The sequence below is a fragment of the Tachypleus tridentatus genome, chromosome 3 (genome assembly GCF_004210375.1).
Source record: "Tachypleus tridentatus isolate NWPU-2018 chromosome 3, ASM421037v1, whole genome shotgun sequence".
Taxonomy (NCBI): Eukaryota; Metazoa; Arthropoda; class Merostomata; order Xiphosura; family Limulidae; genus Tachypleus; species Tachypleus tridentatus.
The window spans coordinates 28,399,547-28,418,255 of record NC_134827.1 but is presented as its reverse complement, the minus strand read 5'-3'; the positions used below and the strand labels follow the sequence as shown (position 1 = coordinate 28,418,255).

The following is an 18,709-nucleotide window of genomic DNA, read 5'->3' as shown; positions in this document are numbered from 1 at the left end:
CTTTTACATTTTCGCGAATTCGTAAATATAGTAAAGCAAAAAGGAAAACGTAAAGGACAAGCTCTTCATCATTTTGATATAACTGCACACAATTAGGTAACATATGGTCCTTCATCACGAATTCTTCAATTATCGGAGAGCATTTCAGTCAGTTAGACACCAGAGGGACAAGAAAAAAGGGACGAACTCCTAATTCCTCAAAAATATTTATTTAATAAAATTTTTACAGCCATATTTCAACAAAAACAAATATAAATTAATTCTACTTATTACATTTTTTTCGCTATTGACAGGCCCGGCATGGTCAGGTGGGTTAAGGCGTGCGACTCCTAACCTGAGGGTCGACGGGTTCGCATCCCCGTCGCGCCAAACATGCTCGCCCTTTTAGCCGTGGGGGCGTTATAATGTTACGTTCAATCCTCCTATTCGTTGGTAAAAGAGTAGCCCAAGAGTTGGCGGTGGAGACTAGTTGCCTTTCCTCTTGTCCTACACTACTAAATTAGGAACGGATAGCGCAGATAGCCCTCGAGTAGCTATGCGCGAAATTAAAAACAAACCTATTGATATTGAAAGTACTCTATACAATTTTTTGTCCTTCTTAATAATTATTTCTTAATCATTCTTAAAAACTGCCCAACGCAAAGCGGTAAGTCTACGGATTTACAACGCTAAAATCAGAGATTCGATTCCCCTCGGCGGGCTCAGCAGATAGCCCGATGTGGCTTTGCTATAAGAAAACACACACACACACATTTCTTAAAAATTAGACATCAGGTAGCTTTAAAAACCATACCTACAGTTGAAACATAAAGTGGGTGTTTATTATTTTTTTACATGAAAATATGAGCCATAAAATAGGGCATTACCATTCGATACCCGGTAATCGATGCTACAAAAATAATTTCACAGAAAGGTGTTTTTACGGTGACGGTCTGTTTGCACTCGACAACTAGAAAAGACAAAATCATTATTGATTGGAAGGCAAATGAAACGTAACTCATTGTCCAAGAAATTTCAAAATTTCTGCTTCAACAACGCGTTAAATGTGTCGTCAAATGTGTGTGCGTATCAAAGTGACGTTTTTCTTATTATCGGAACTTGAGCGCCTAATTAAGAGGGTGGATACTATTGTACGATTTGTTACTTCCGAATGAATAACGAAACGTTGGAGAGGGACACAGGAGGTAGAACTACATGCTCTTAATAAGAAGGAAAAAGTCTCTTAATGTTTTTTTTAGGCACAGATTATACACATTACCAAAAGTTCAGTCTTAGCTGAACAACATTTAGAAATGATATTATGTTTCTATTATCTTAAAGATATCTCGTCAGTTCTATTATGTAAAGAAGATATCTCGTACTAAATGAACTAAGTACAAAATGTAGATTACATTACTAGGGTTTAGTATGGCTTGTTTTGAATATCGCGCAAAGCTACACGAGGGCTATCTGCGTTAGCCGTCCCCAATTTAGCAGTGTAAGACTGGAGGGAAGGCAGCTGGTCATCACCACTCATCGCCAACCCTTGGGCTACTCTTTTACCTACGAGTAGTGGAACTGATCGCAACATTATAACGTCACCACAGCTGAAAGGGCGAGCATTTTTGGTGCGACAGAGATTCGAACCCGCGACCCTTGGTTTACGAGTCGAGTGCCTTAACAACCTGGCCATGCCGGACCCGTATCACTAGGGAAGCGATAAATAAGTTATTAATACACTTGTACATTTGGAATTGAAACATAATAAAATTTACTGAAAAAAAAAATACATTATTATGTACCATGAGTTGCAACTATTTCTTTAATACAGTGGTTACAAACCCACAAATATTTTCAAGATATGCAGTTTTGGTTAGCAATCAACAAATCTTTCTATGAATAATTCATCGCAACATGAAAATGGTTGCTAATATTGTAATAGAAATATCGTGAACTGAATAATAATAAAACAATAGAAGAGAAATCCGATACAGATTAGCAAAGGTTTTTGTTTTGTTTTTGCTTCATGTTTCATATTTGAATGAGTGTGCTTCAGAAAAGAATATGTGACGCTTAAAGTTAATACAGATATTGAACTGAGCGATTTGCGATTTTTTCTTATCAATTTCCAGGGTAATAAAGGTTTTGAAACACATCATATTCAGTATTTTTTCTTCTGTAAACTCGAAAAGTATCAAAAACTTTCTTGATAACTGTAAAAAATTGCGGTTTAAATATCTTGGGCAGGTGTCGCTTCACGCTACTGGAGCTATCTATTTTTATTCCGTGTTATGGAGATATATCATGAGAATGGGTCACTAAGATGTTGTTAAAGCTGGCCTGTTTTTCTTAATCTATCGAATCAGACCTATGGGAAGAAGCTTGCCCTCTGTGACCTTACTGTCCCTAGTGTATCTATCTACAAAGTTGTCCCAGTTTAAAAGAACCTTTACCTTATCTTGTACGCACCTATAAAATGTCGGTCCGGTTTTCAGGGAAGCACATCCATTCTTTATGTGCTGGAAGACAACCACACGAAAACATAAACAGGATTATCCAGGAGGTTGGCTAATTGGATGAAAGGTTTGGTTGCTTACGTAATGTTAATACTTTATTACATTGTCCTTATTATATCATTCGTAATATGGTAGTTGTGAGAACGATGACAACTTTGAACTTCTGAGTTTTCATGCCAGCTGGAACGCTCAGTGAAATGTTGCTAAATGTTCAGTTTTTCACTTCATCAGTAACATTCGAACATTATAAATTTACACTCGTTGAATAAGAGGATATTTAATTACAAGGTCACACACTGTGAACAACAGTTATAAGTTACGCGTGTTCTCTCAAGAGGCCTACTTCTATAAACAACAACTTCACAGATGTATTAGCTTTTGGTAGTTCGAACAGCAATGTTAATCTCAAAGATCCTCGAAATTTTGACCCATGTGTTGTTTATCTTCACGTACGACAAATGTCATCACAGACACCAAGAGAATCTATTCCATTCAGTATTCATTTTATAAATAAACGATAAAAAATAAGGTGATTTACGTTCACATGAAAACTGAAAAAAAAACCATTAATTATCGTACAGATAATCCGTCGTCTGCAGCATAGAAATTGTTTAATATTCTAAGCAGAAAACAGATTTTAATTTGAAATTTAAAAAAATTTCAGTTGCACTAAGACTGAGAAATCAGAGCCCTGATGAACAAAGGCAAGTAGTTGGTGAACAAATTCACTTTTAATTAGACTTTATCAGCTATGCATGGCTCCTAATTAGGGTTAAGAAGTTTACTTTAGACTTGCTAGGACTTGTCTTGGGGCCATCATCATGTTAACGATTACACTGTGTAAAAGTTTCTAGACGCCTTCAAGAATAAAGTTGGAGCTGAAAGTTCGCTCAATAAATACCGGTAGGAAAGGTTTTAAAAATCCAGTTTTGTTTCTTATTACGGTTACTTCATACGAGCAACAAAGCCTATAGTTGGTTTGGTTAATCTTTTTTTTTTTTAACTAGCCGGTGCCAAATTATATTCACCAATTATTTTGTGATGCTCTCCGAGTACTAAAGAGTGGTCTTCCCTTCTCTGTGGTGGAACACTAGTAATTTACAACGCTGAAATCCGAAGTTTGACTGCTGCGGTGGGCACAGTGACCATTGTGGCATAGCTTCGAACTAGACATACACACATACACATTTCTTTAGTAACACGTGACACATTAACGAAGTTGAATTATTTTGGATTTTTTTAAAAGTCGATCGTTTAGGACTGAATAATGGAAAACACTGAATGTAGTTTTCACCTAAAGAAGTCTATAGATCGATTGGTGGGAATTTCTTGACGAACCTGGTTTGTTTCAGCTCTGGACAAGAATTCTCGGCTGGTCGTAATGATGTTAACTTAACACGTTTCATATCACACTTGCTTTGATTTGTTAAATTTGAAAGTCTAGCAGAAATATGAACACAAATGTTAAATTTCGCGCACTGCCAAAGCGTTTTACCCGCATTTTCCAATTCACGATAAAGAAGAAATGTGTTCCTCTTAATGGCAACTATTACCAATAAGCGTTCATGCGAACATAGGCTCCTCACGCGAACTGCAGAAAGTCAGCCAGATTCGTCTAACGTAACCATTATTGACTTTAAACGTATTTTTGTTATTAATGTAAAAGTTTCGAAAACACAAAAATAGTCCATGTTTGATTTTTACAGGAGGGGGTCTTCATGGTAAATTAACATTATGTACGATGCTCTGAAATGAACATTTTTTTTATTGCGTACACAATAAAGAATTCTATTGCTTGTGATTTCAGACAGAAGTGTTATTTTCGAAGACCAAATAAACACAACTACAATTATTTACGAAACGTATGCCATTAAAAAAACGTTTCTCGAAACTTATTCCTAGGAAATACGTAACTCATAAAAGTTTTCACAGACGCTAATTTTACGTAAAATGAAATAAAGGGTGGGTAATGTAACTTACCTTACAATGTTACTCTGTTACTTCTAGAAATTTGTTACATTTTAGGTACGGAGTGTACGTAAAGATAATTCTTTTTCGTTCTTTTTTTTAATTCAGAAAGCAATCAATCATCTCCGTATTCCTACGTCATAAATCACGTGTTATCAGCCTCCCAGGGTTGGATATAATGTACTACGGCTTGGTAGGGAAAGTTTCATTAATTAAAATAGAACTTTACTTTCCTTTTTTCCTGTTTAATAGCGAAGACTACGTGTCGGTCCATACCTGTGTTAAATAGTCGTAGTTCCTTTGATTGTAGCACCCCAGCTGTTCGACTGGTAGGAGTAAAATTGGTAAATTGTGTTTTTTTTTCATACTGTTATACGATTTAAATGGAACACGTGTGCGTTAATGGTTGTGTTTTTTAACCTTTATTAAAACTGTTTACCTTTAACAAGTTAACATTAAACTTTGTTGCAAGAGGAATATTGGCATACGCGATTCTGTAACGTAAATGAGCAATATATCAAAATAGTGTTAATGAATAAAAGCTGTGAGTATATCTGCAACGCTAAAATCATGGGTTCGATTCCCCATAGTGGACTCAGAGGATTGCCCAGTGTAGCTTTGCTATCAGAAAAAAAACACACACACATTAGTATCATGTAAATTAACAAAATACATCTTTACTTTATGAGTCTATTCTTTATTCAGTCTTATACTACACGTTGTAACAAAATAAATCAGTAAGAAAGCTTTATCTTTGTCTTAGATTATTTATTATAACATAAATTACTAAGAAAACGTTATCTACGTCTTAGATTATTTATAACATAAATCACTAAGAAAACGTTATCTTTGTCTTAGATTATTTATTTAGTTATAACATGATAAATCTCCTCTATGGTATTATAACTGTCTTATGTCAGACGTTGTACCAGTATGAGTTATTAGTACAACCTTATTAACGTCATAGATTAGGCGTTGTAACAACATGAATCAGAAACATAATGTTCTCATATGTTAGTATATTGTTTCAAGATTACTTTGTTATTGGAATTTCTAGTAATGGATGTTTTCATCTGTTTAATATTATTATATTATTGTACGTTCTGAGTTCATATTATATTTAGTGTTTAATATTATTATATTACTGTACGTTCTGAGGTCATATTATATTTAGTGTTTAATATTATTATATTACTGTACGTTCTGAGGTCATATTATATTTAATGTTTAATATTATTATATTACTGTACGTTCTGAGGTCATATTATATTTAATGTTTAATATTATTATATTACTGTACGTTCTGAGGTCATATTATATTTAATTTAATATTATTATATTACGGTACGTTCTGAGGTCATATTATATTTAGTGTTTAATATTATTATATTACTGTACGTTTTGAGGTCATATTATATTTAGTGTTTAATATTATTATATTACTGTACGTTCTGAGGTCATATTATATTTAATGTTTAATATTATTATATTACTGTTTGTTCTGAGGTCATATCATATTTAGTGTTTAATATTATTATATTACTGTTTGTTCTGAGGTCATATCATATTTAGTGTTTAATATTATTATATTACTGTACGTTCTGAGGTCATATTATATTTAATGTTTAATATTATTATATTACTGTACGTTCTGAGGTCATATTATATTTAATGTTTAATATTATTATATTACTGTACGTTCTGAGGTCATATTATATTTAGTGTTTAATATTATTATATTATTGTACGTTCTGAGTTCATATTATATTTAATGTTTAATATTATTATATTACTGTACGTTCTTAGGTCATATTATATTTAGTGTTTAATATTATTATATTACTGTACGTTCTTAGGTCATATTATATTTAGTGTTTAATATTATTATATTACTGTTTGTTCTGAGGTCATATTATATTTAGTGTTTAATATTATTATATTACTGTTTGTTCAGAGGTCATATTATATTTAGTGTTCGATTATTAATGAGTTACCTAAGAAACAGCATTTCATTATGATTAACTTCAGTTCCATTACAGTTCTTCCCTTTAAATTATTCATAATTTCAGCGGACGCCACCTTTCGTATTTGACACAGAACGTGCGGTTTATGTGGTCAAAACAGATTGTTACTAACAAATATGAACATTTTTTTTATTAGGGTGTTTCGAACTACGAAATGAATATCAAAGTCCGTCTGTCCTTAGTTTACCATACGTTAGTCCATCTTCGAACTTTACAATCACCGCTGGAGAAACTGCTGTCCTGGATTGTCCAATTGGTGCTACTGCGAGAGGTGAAATTTCTTGGGAGAAGGGTAGGTGTAAGGAAAGGTATATTTCTACCACTTACTTCAATAAGGCAATGTTGAAACACCTGTTTAACTCTTGACAACAAAACGAAACGTGTCGAATTTTTTTACAGCTTTCTTCAGTTTGTGTTCAGGTAGTTCAAGTGGTTTTTACTGTAAAACTGGAGCATTCTTGTAGCCCAGCTATGAGTAAGTTTATAGTATCCAAAAATGTACATATTTATAACATATAATAATAATAACAAGTGTGGAAAGTTGTCTACTTTTACTAAGAATTATTCTAGTTTTGATTCGCAGAGATTTTTTTAATTTTAATGTTATGTTCAAAGTGTTAAGCGTATTCATAATACGTTCTAAAGTGAAAAATTCTGAGTTCATATCTAATACGCTCTGAAATGTAAAAATTCTGCGCTTACTTATAATATGCTCTAAAGTTAGATTTTCTGAGCTTACGTATAATACGCTTTGAAATAAAAAAAATTCTGCGCTTATGTTTAACACGCTCTGAAATGAAAATGTTTGAGCTTACTTATTATACGCTCTAAAATGATATTTTCTGAATTTGTGTATAATATGCTATGAAGTGTGAAAATTATGCACTTGTGTATAATACGCTTTGAAATGAAAAATTCTGCGCTGATGTTTAATACGCTCTGAAGTGAGATTTTCTGAATTTATGTATAATGCGTTCTGAAATGTAAAAATTCTGCGCTTATGTATAATATGCTCTGGAATGAGATTTTCTGAATTTGTGTATAATACGCTCTGAAATGTAAAAATTCTGCGCTTATGTATAATATATTCTAAAGTGAAGAATTATGCCCTTATATTATATAGGTTTAATTGAGATATGTTAATGTTAATTAAGTTTTGGTGTGAGCATATTTTATGTTATTAATACGCTTAAAATGAGTATCTTGTTTGAATACCTCAATAAGTAACTACAGTCTCTACTGTGACTTATGCGCCTAATGATTTATAAGTCGTTCTTCTTAGTAAATAAGTATTACTATTTCATGTATCTCACTACTCAGTTGCAATTGTATTTATTCCAACTTAAGCCCAATATAAAAGCATTGCACGTAAGATAAAAATATGTATTCATTAGGCTAAACTTTAACACAAACAATGTTATTTCAAATGATATTCCTAAGTTTTTTCAAAGTTTTTTGAACTTCGAGCACATCTACACGAGGGCTATCTGCGCTAAGCGTTCCTAATTTAGCAGTGTAAGACGAGAGGGAAAACAGCTACTCATCATGACCCACCGCCAACTGTTGGGCTAGTCTTTTACCAACGAATAGTGGGATTAACCGAAACTTTATAACGCCCCCACGGCTGAAAGGGCGAGCATGTTTGGTACGACGGGGATTCGAACCTGCGACCCTCAGATTACGAGTTGAACGTCTTAAACTACGTGGCCATGCCGGGTCGTTTTATATCAGATATAACGTTAGTCTTGGACAAATATATACCAACGTATTGTCTATTACTTAGTAGTTTCTCTACTAATTTTACTTACAGATAAGATGCATATCTTTATGACAAAAAAAAACTGTAAGGAAATATGAAATATTGAGTAATAAAATATTATGTTCTGAGAGTATAAGCCGTGTACGTACTGATTGAAAAAAAATTGCTTAAAGTTACGTATTTCGAATTTTCTTATGTCATTACAATCAGGGCCTGGCATGGCCTAGCGCGTTAAGGCGTGCGCTTTGTAATCTGAGGGTTGCGGGTTCGCGCCCGAGTTGCGCTAAACATGCTCGCCCTCCCAGCCGTGGGGGCGCTATAATGTGACATTCAATCCCACTTTTCGTTGGTAGAAGAGTAGCCCAAGAGTTGGCGGTGGGTGGTGATGACTAGCTGCCTTCCCTCTAGTCTTACACTGCTAAATTAGGGACGGCTAGCACAGATAGCCCTCGAGTAGCTTTGTGCAAAATTCCAAAACATACATACATACATCATTACAATCACCATTTTGAAACCAATGCACACTCTAAGTCATGCACCTTTCCTTCTAAAGTTATAAAACAAAATCAGTCACTGCATAGAGACACGATACGTGGGTATCTTTATCTGATAAAAAAAAAACACATGCTAGAAAACATATAAAAAAGTCCATAGAATAAGCCTGTTAAAATTGCCCAATTTGTTGTTCGATGACACCAGATTTGTTGCGTGTTCCAGATGGGCGACGACTTCCTGAAAATCAACGTCAACGGATCTATCCCAACGGCAGTTTGATCATCTCTAACGTAGACCGAAATCAGGATGCGGGTCACTTCGAATGTTCTGACGTAACCCGAAGTAGTCCAGTTTCGCGAAAGGTTATTACATTAAATGTCAAAGGTGAGACACGCCTATATTTAATTCACTGAATGCTCTGCATAATATTCATTTTCGTCACAAGGGATGGACAAAAAAAAAGCGCTCCCTTGAAAATTTTGTTAATTTTGTTGTACCTTTTATTAGACACAGAAAAATATGTAAAACTATGTTTTTAGTACACACTCGACGAGATCTGTTGAAATATGATCTTAAATCCTCAGTTTAACACTGGCTTGTGTACATACCTGAACTTATCATGATTCTAGTTACATTTTCTCATAACAAGTGTTGCGCACGTGCTGAACGTTCTCAGATCTTATTATCGCAGTTAGTCTACAAAATGACAAAACGAGTTTCTCTGAAATTATGGAGTCGTTAAAAGATATCTTAGAAATAAGAGAACTGATGTTACGGAATGATCAGGTCAGTCACCTGATGTTAGTACGATTAAAAATTTATGGACTGAGTTAAACCGATTAACAAAAGAACGCAAGCCAAACAGGAAAGATGAATTTTTTGAGGTACTCGAAGAAGGATGGCAGTCAATCACTCAGGAATATCTGTACAAACTTATTGAAAGTACACCACGTCGATGTGAAGCTATACTGAAATCCAAGGGAATACTTGTTTATTTGTTGTTTTTTTTAATGAATTTCGCACAAAGTTACTCGAGGGCTATCTGTGTTAGCCGTCCCTAATTTAGTAGTGTAAGACTAGAGGGAAGGCAGCTAGTCATCACCACCCACCGCCAACTCTTGGGCTACTCTTTTCCCAACGAATAGTGGGATTCACCGTCACATTATAACGCCCCCACGGCTGAAAGGGCGAGCATATTTGGCGCGACGGGGATGCGAACCCGCGATCTTCAGGTTACGAGTCGCACGCCTTAACACGCTTGGCCATGCCGGGCCGACCACGGGAATACCGACTAAACGTTAACTTGTGAAACGTTTGTCTTATTTTGAGTTTCCTTTTTACGTTCAGTTATTACAAAGAAACATGTTTGATCATTTTGTAGCCTAACTGGAATAATAAGATCTAAGAAACAACAGCACGTGCACAACACTTGTTAGGAGAATATGTAACTAAAATCACGAAAAGTTCAGGTATGTAACAAAAGCCGACATTAAAATTAGAATTTGAGTTCATATTTGAACAGAACTCGTTGATCGCGTTCTAAAAATGCATATTTTTGCATATTTTTCTGTAATATGGTAAAAAATATGACAAATTACTAACATTTTCAAGGGGTAGCCATTTGCTTTTTGGTCCACTCCTTGTGAATGCAATGATAATAAAAGAGCCATCTGGAGTTTCTGAAGTCGAGCGGTTCGCATTTTATCCAAATAAAATTCGATAAATAATTAAAACTAAAAACAACATCCGGAAGCGTTTTAGAATCGTTTAATAATATCAGTTACTTTTAAAGGCTTTAGTAATTCAAGTAGATGGCGCTTCAGACAGTACTGAGTTGTCTCGATTGATGTTGATGCGGGTTTGAATGTCAATACTCGTTTTACCAAAACTCACTGAAGCAAATTTGTCTATAGCTCATTTATTGCTTGAATAAGCTCAATCATTTTGGCTTAAAATGAAGCCAATATAACAGGATGAAATAAAACTTTGTAAACTTAGATTGGTAAAAAAAAACAAACCTCTCTTAAAATTTCATGCGAGATCTATGTTCTACTCTCTACCTTTGTTAAAAGAAATATACAGTTTTTATTTGTCTAACAGCGTTAATGAAAAAAAGTAAGTAATCTGATATGCTACCACAATTCTATCATTTTATATAGTAGATACTAACAACCTGGAGTGTAACATACTTTAGTTTCGTTGAAAGAAGGAATAAAATGCATCTTAACACTCCAGAACACATAATTGGTTTTATTATGCCAACTTTACACAATCAGAATCTAATCCAGCTAAACAAGACACTTGTTAACTGATTTAGGTTTATAAAAATGGAAATCCCTTGTATTTATTTTCACACTTTGCACTACAGTTTCGTATATTTTAGGTTTTATTCATTTCGTTCTGAATGTGGTGTTGAAGGAAGCAAAGGTAACAGGTAAGATGATAACAGAAAATACCATTTAACCTGTGAAGGCAGAGCTGGAAGAGATAGTTATAAATGCCTGTATCTGAGTCTGTAGAACTGATGTCTTCTTTGAATTTCTTTTACTATATTGTACTTTGTAATTAAACAAAACTTAACATATTTATTTCATGTAGGGCAAAGGCAGTATACACGGGTTTTTATATGCAACTAATATTAAATATGTTATGAACGAATATAAGTTAACCTTTGGAACTTGGCATACAGTCAGGTGTCTAAGTAAGTGCACTACAAAAAAAAAATAAACAACTCAGACCATACGAGTCCCTCAGTGGGACAGTGTTCAGTTTCCGGAATTACAACGTTAAACCTCTAGGTTCGATTCCCCGCTTAGAATACAGGAGATAGCCCAATGTGGCTTTGCTCTAAAACAGAAACAACTACTTCGAATGAAAAGTTTTCTTACAAAGCCATGCTGTATCATCAGAAAAACATTTTGGCGGGAGAATGTGTGTTTTCTTTTAGCAAAGCCACATGCTGAGCCCACCGAGAAGGAATCGAACCCCTGATTGTGGCGGGAGAAAGTGTTTCAATCAGTACTTTTTATCAATACTGAGACAATGCTTTTAATTCTGTTTGTATTAGTAGCACAGCTACTGCTAATTTTGACTTTCTAAGACAACTGTCTCTATGTCTGCTGTTAATAATATTGTTTTTATAACTCTAACTGATATTTTATAACCACTATGCTGGATAATATTGTTTTTATAACTCTAACTGATATTTTATAACCACTATGCTGGATAATATTGTTTTTATAACTCTAACTGATATTTTATAACCACTAAACTGGATAATATATTGTTTTTAACATTAATCCAACTACTGTTTCAACTAGAGTTCCGAAAGTTTTTCAGTTTAATTATCATGGCTGCTATAACGAAGTTACGAAAAATGATTAGTAGACCTAATTATATGCGCCCTCTACCGTAAATCTATACGAAATTTGAGATGCAATTTCGGGAAATCCACGTTTTTAAAAACGTTTTCGCAGAATACCCGAAGAAGACGGGATGAATAGTTTACATTTATGTAAACCTCGGGGTCGACACGATTCGTTTGGTGTTACTTAGAAGTTGGTGTTTACAGTAGTTTAAGAGAAGTGGGTTTTAGGAAAAAAAATCTAGGGTTTTCAAAGGGATGGAATGAAAGATTTAACCGTGTACAAACCTCGAGACTGAGATAATTAGTTTGTTAACATTTAAAAGTGTGTGAGAGAAGTAGGTTAGGAAGTGTTATTGAAATTTATTATGAAAGATATTCCAGAAACTTCTGGAAGTCTTTAGTTTCATATCTCAGAGTGAGACTTTTAATATTATCTCTCTTCACTTTTCTATTTTGTTATATTAATGGTAAACCATTGCCATTTGTTTATAAAATTTTGTGGCTTTAACATCGGAACACAAGACCGTGTTCTTAATACCATGATTAAAGCATATCGAACACTTTCTTAAGATGGATTACGATAAAATATTGTTTGTCTATATGGAGAGCTGCATTTGTTTTAAAATGTACACGAATAATGTGTGTGTACTAAAACGTCTCCAGTGGTACAGCGGAATGTCTGTGGACTTACAACGCTAGAAACCGGGTTTTCGATACCCGTATTGGACAGAACACAGAGAGCGGCCCATTGTGTAGATTTGTGCTTAATTATAAACAAACAAAAAGATGAGAAGATATTACTTAAATTTGAAAATAAGAAAAATGTTGTTACAGTTATTTAATATATAAAGAGTGGTTTTAGATTAAAGGCTTTTATAAAAACGTCTATATCTGAAACATTAGCACAACGTTTCTAGTTCAATATTTTCATCAAGTGGCAACTATATATCTTTATAAATTAAATGTGGCAAAGCATTTTATAATCTAAAGTATACATTTTACAGGCCGATTTGAAGTAAGGCGTTTTAAGGATGCAATTGCAAAATCGAAACGTTTCCAATTTGATAAAAGAAATTTCAAACAAGGAGTTCTAAAACATATCATTTTATTTTAAACTCGACCAGCCCATTAATTTCTGGCAGAGAAACACAAACCATACGTAATTCCTTCATCAACTTTGCGTTCACCATCACGTTTGAGAAAATAACTACTGAACAGACAGGCTTCGTGCGCTTGAGAAAATAATTCCTAGCAGTGGTGGAGCTCGAGCTCTCGTCGCTGCCAGCAAACCAGCTCGTCCGTGAAATCTACTGCTTAACCTAGCACGAAGAATCTGGAGTAATAGCAGAACAGTCAGTGGAGCGGAGACTGTCCAGCTTTTATTTTACTTATATGAGGTTCCAGGATTAAGACGTCATTGAAATTAATTTAGCAAATGCTCTTTTATCACATGAGTTCTAATGAGTAAAGTATTTCGAAATTCAATTAGTTTGATCCTTTGGAGACGTTTGGATCATAAAAACTTTTCAAAAGGAAAAAGTTTTGGGGTATAAACTAATACGACATATTACATATTTTATACAAGCGTTTCCATAAACCTACTTTCGTCATAAATCGTATTAAAGCGAAACGTAAACTGTAAATATCCGCCATATGATGAGTTTAATTATATATAAAAATATAAAGATACAAAAATAGTATTTTGGTGTACTACTGGTGTTTTCGGATCGCTTTTCACTGGTAAAAGTCTAGAATAAATAATTGAAACCATGTTTCTCTATATTTACATCTGCATTTAGGCTTATGACAGTAAATATAAAAGAACAATATATTTGTGTGTGTTTTATGTTTGAATTATTTTTCCAGTCCTCGGAATAGATAACCCGATAACTAGCCGTGAATGACATATTTCGGAGATTGAAATAGTAACAATCTTATCTTATTTCGGAACAGAAATGTCTGTTTTTGTTCACATCAATATAACCTTCTATATTCATGGTCGAAAACTAATAATCAACCTCTATTCAAACATCATGATTTTTTATGGATTGAAAACGAAATCGTACATTTAGAAAATCAAAATCAGTCATCGATTGAAACTCAGATTCTAAACGTAAATTCGTTCAAGCCGAAAAGATGTTGATTTTCATATGCATTGTATTTGTTCTTTATCCCAAATATATTTTATTTATTTATTTATCTTTAACAGACGACGGATAATACGAGATAAATTGATAGAGGGTCTATATGCACTCTTTCTTTCTGATTACATTACATCGATAATCAAAGTACCATTTTCAGAATAGCAAGGACTTTCATTTCATCGTCGAAAACAAATGTTAAACAGTGCTCACTAATCAATGAAACGTATGCGCGTGTGTGTGGGTGAATAACTGGCCCAACAGAAGAACAAAAATTGTTAATAAAAGAATGCGAAAAACCTGCGTTGTAAGAGAGTAGAATTTTTAAAGTTTCTAGAAAATAAAACAGGAAATGTAATGACATTACGCCTGTATTTTATGTAAAAAATACAGAACTACTTTTTTACATTTGAAACCTTAACTAAAACTAGTTTTTCTTAACAAAACGCAGATTAAATACATTCACTCTTCGATGCCTGAAATCTAATGTAATTAAAGCAGAATGACAGTTTTAAATTTTTATTTCCTCTTTTTAGTTTCAACAGCTGAAAATCTCATCTGAGTCTCCTGCTTCTCCTAAAATAATATAACTATAGGAGAAAAAAAAAATTTATCTCTTAGTATCCTTTGGTAAAGGAAACCAAAACCAAATAACGATTACTCAAGGGTCTGTAAGATGTGCTAATCACATCTGTCAACTTTATGAGAAGTCAAAGTGATGAGTATGTTTTTGTATGTTATCGTGACGTATCTATTAATTGAGAATTAACCCCACCACATTTTCTGGAGCTCTGCAGATGAAATCCATTTTCTAGCCCAGTAATGCAATGACATTTCTAGCGTCGATTTGGCAACGGAAATTGAACAGCTTAATAGAGGGCATTAAACATACAAAGTTCGTTATAGCTTTTCTTAATTTCCTGTTTGTAAGTGGTCGACAGTCACTTTCATTTGTTTACGTGAGTGACTCGAAACACTTCTCTATTTTAACAAAGAAAAGTTAAAACTTTGTTCAAGGATTAGATCCTGTAAACTGAAACGCAACACTTACTAAGAACAGAAAAATCTAATCTCTTGTTTCTAGTCCTAACAAACTAGAAACGAAGTTAAATTATATAGGCAATAGGCTAAACACTGGTTTTCACTTACTTTATCTACATACAAATTTAGGTAGATAGTGGATTTTATGGAACTAATATTTTAAATAAGAAAACATCTTAAATAAATATTTTTAAGATACACAAAACTTCTCTTATTTTTTACGGATAAAACTATTATTAAATGTCCTCCGTCTTGGTTGTCATGTTTCACTATTTATGATCTTAAATACTACAATGGTGTTTCTCTTATCCTTGGTGTTTCTCTGCCTCACGTGTTTCATAGTTAATTGCCAAAACAAAATAAGAAAATATATGTTTTTTTAACAGCAAACTTCAACAGAAGCATAAGATAATAAACTGGTTATCGATGAATTAATACTGTGGTGATAACCGTTCTCATATTATCCGTCTTTTGATTTATCCATTTGGAGCTATAATTCCCTGTCTTTTCCTCTCAGTGCCTTGTTTTAGCTGTTCTATTTATACATATATGTGGTCTGCCTCTATATTTGCTACCTATCTGGTTGATCCGTAACCCAGCACACTGTTGAAGAAAGAAAACTGACACGTGAGAAATTTTTGAACAATTTAATTTTTAAACCAAAGAAACTTTTAGAAATTGTATCATATTTATTTCATTAAAGGTATATCTTTACCAGTTTTAAATTACCTTTATTTTGAACTAACATCTGAATATCTCACTTGTGACATGTCAAATCTTTTCGTTTTTCATAATCAAGTTTTAAGATCTATCTTGTCTCCATATTTCACTTGATTTGCTCTCTCTGAATGTAAGCGATCTTTTACTTATCATCTTCGGACTTGTAAGAATTACTCAACGTTCTTCAATTACGAATGACAAAGTTTCTAATATTTCTCAAAGTGACATCGGTTTGGAAGCAACTGTGTTGGAACAACCACATTCTAAGACTTTCCTATCTGCATTATCACGAACACGGTCCTATCTGCATTATCACAAACACGGTTTCCATCTGTCAAAACGTTATTATAGATCTGCATTCAAATTATTTTCCCTACTGCTGAGACGGCAATAAAGCTACGGACTTACTGCACGAAGATCCGGTGTTCGATTCCTCTATATCGACGCAGCAGATAGTCCAACGTAGCTTTGCTCTAAAACAGCCAAAATCTAAAAATGTGTAAAAACAATATATTAAATATAAGTAATCTAAATAGGGAGCAACAGGAACATAAATGATCAAATCAGCTAACTGCTCCAGTGGCATTTGTCGAAGGATTTCAAAACGAATGGAGCAATCTGTAACGACTATACATTTGGACATTTTTTTATGTACGCCTAGCTTGTATAATTTTGTAACCATTGTACACATGTGAAAAAGAAACCTAATTTAATTATTGGTAAAGATAACTCTTCAGCCACTTTCTCCTTTCGATGGATTTGATTCTTTCTAAAGTTCGCAGCATAAACAAATTATTTAAAAATAAGTAAAATGCTTTGTTATTTTCTTAATGCGTTTCAACTTAACTGATAAGAATACGAGCTTCCCAATGAGCTTTATATAGATTGAAAGAGATGTGAATGCTTTCGTAGTTGTTTCACATATAACGTTTAACATTAATGAGTTTTGAAGAGATAATGCTTATATAAGTATCATTTGTCGTTCTTTTGTCTACCTCGGCAGAATACAAACATACAGATAAGAGTGCTTAGGCGATTTCATATATAATGCTTGGTTTATTAATGATATGTAAATAGTGTCGTTTAAAAGCAGTAGCCTTCCGTGTAGCTCAGGTAAACGCTGTTCTATGCTAAATAATGTGTGTCCTATAGCAGTCTTACAATAGAATAAAACATATTACCTTTTTGGTATTGAACAATAGAATAATGCTTGGAAAGAACAAACAAAGATTGTACAACCTTAATCTGTTGACGTACATTCACGAAACCAACAATTAGTTACCAGAACAATCTGATAATTAGAAATAAGTCTGGGTAATAATCTGGCCAACTGTGGATAATTTATTAATTTCATTTTATATTAACGAGCAGACGAATGTCGAACGTTTCGAAAGCGACATAATTTTCAAAATTATTTGTTTTATTTTTGACGTTTCGGCGGTTCAATTTACTGGTGTGAGGAAAAAAAGAAATATTTTACTTCGAACCAGCTTCACGATTAGAAATGTTTTACTTCGAACCAGCTTCACGATTAGAAATGTTTTACTTCGAACCAGCTTCACGATTAGAAATATTTTACTTCGATCCAGCTTCACGATTAGAAATATTTTACTTTGAACCAGCTTCACGATTAGAAATATTTTACTTCGAACCAGCTTCACGATTAGAAATATTTTACTTCGAACCAGCTTCACGATTAGAAATATTTTACTTCGAACCAGCTTCACGATTAGTATTGTTTTACTTCGAACCAGCTTCACGATTAGAAATATTTTACTTCGAACCAGCTTCACGATTAGAAATATTTTACTTCGAACCAGCTTCACGATTAGAAATATTATACTTCGAACCAGCTTCACGATTAGAAATGTTTTACTTCGAACCAGCTTTACGATTAGAAATGTTTTACTTCGAACCAGCTTCACGATTAGAAATGTTTTACTTCGAACCAGCTTCACGATTAGAAATGTTTTACTTCGAACCAGCTTCACGATTAGAAATGTTTTACTTCGAACCAGCTTCACGATTAGAAATGTTTTACTTCGAACCAGCTTCACGATTAGAAATATTATACTTCGAACCAGCTTCACGATTAGAAATGTTTTACTTCGAACCAGCTTCACGATTAGAAATGTTTTACTTCGAACCAGCTTCACGATTAGAAATATTTTACTTCGAACCAGCTTCACGATTAGAAATGTTTTACTTCGAACCAGCTTCACGATTAGAAATATTTTACTTCGAACCAGCTTCACGATTAGAAATGTTTTACTTCGATCCAGCTTCACGATTAGAAATATTTTACTTCGATCCAGCTTCACGATTTTTGCTGAAACCACTCTGACATTATTGGTTATATTTTCAAAAAATTATCTTTTTTTTTACCGAGTTCATCTCTGTATTTTTTTTTTCTAATGCATTGTTAGTTCCTTCACTTCTTGTCATTTTGGAGGAAGTGGTAATAACCTTCTAAACAACTCTCTTTGTGTCTCTTTGCGAGTTTCATTTTCCTTCTTCCTCGAGAGAAGATTTGAAAAAATTCGGTTGGTGTTTCCATGGAAGAAGTGCATGCTGCCTTTTACGAGCTTATCAGTAACTCCAAGAGAAGTGCCTTACTTTTCCAAGTCATTGATTGTCTGATTTTTGGAAGAAGTCCTCAGAGCAAAAAGAAAAAAAAAGTTCATTCGTGTGAAGACTTA

At 33.6% G+C, this 18,709-nt stretch overlaps 1 protein-coding gene across 1 annotated transcript in view; it reads left to right on the top strand.

Moving 5' to 3' along the window:
• The window catches only part of LOC143245774 (cell adhesion molecule Dscam2-like), a 73,236-nt gene that overhangs the window by 20,201 nt on the left and 34,326 nt on the right, over positions 1 to 18,709 (top strand). The window contains exons 2-3 of the mRNA XM_076492028.1: positions 6,624 to 6,779; positions 8,964 to 9,125. Coding sequence (XP_076348143.1) covers positions 6,624 to 6,779; positions 8,964 to 9,125 — 318 coding nt within the window. The remainder of the gene's footprint in view (positions 1 to 6,623; positions 6,780 to 8,963; positions 9,126 to 18,709) is intronic.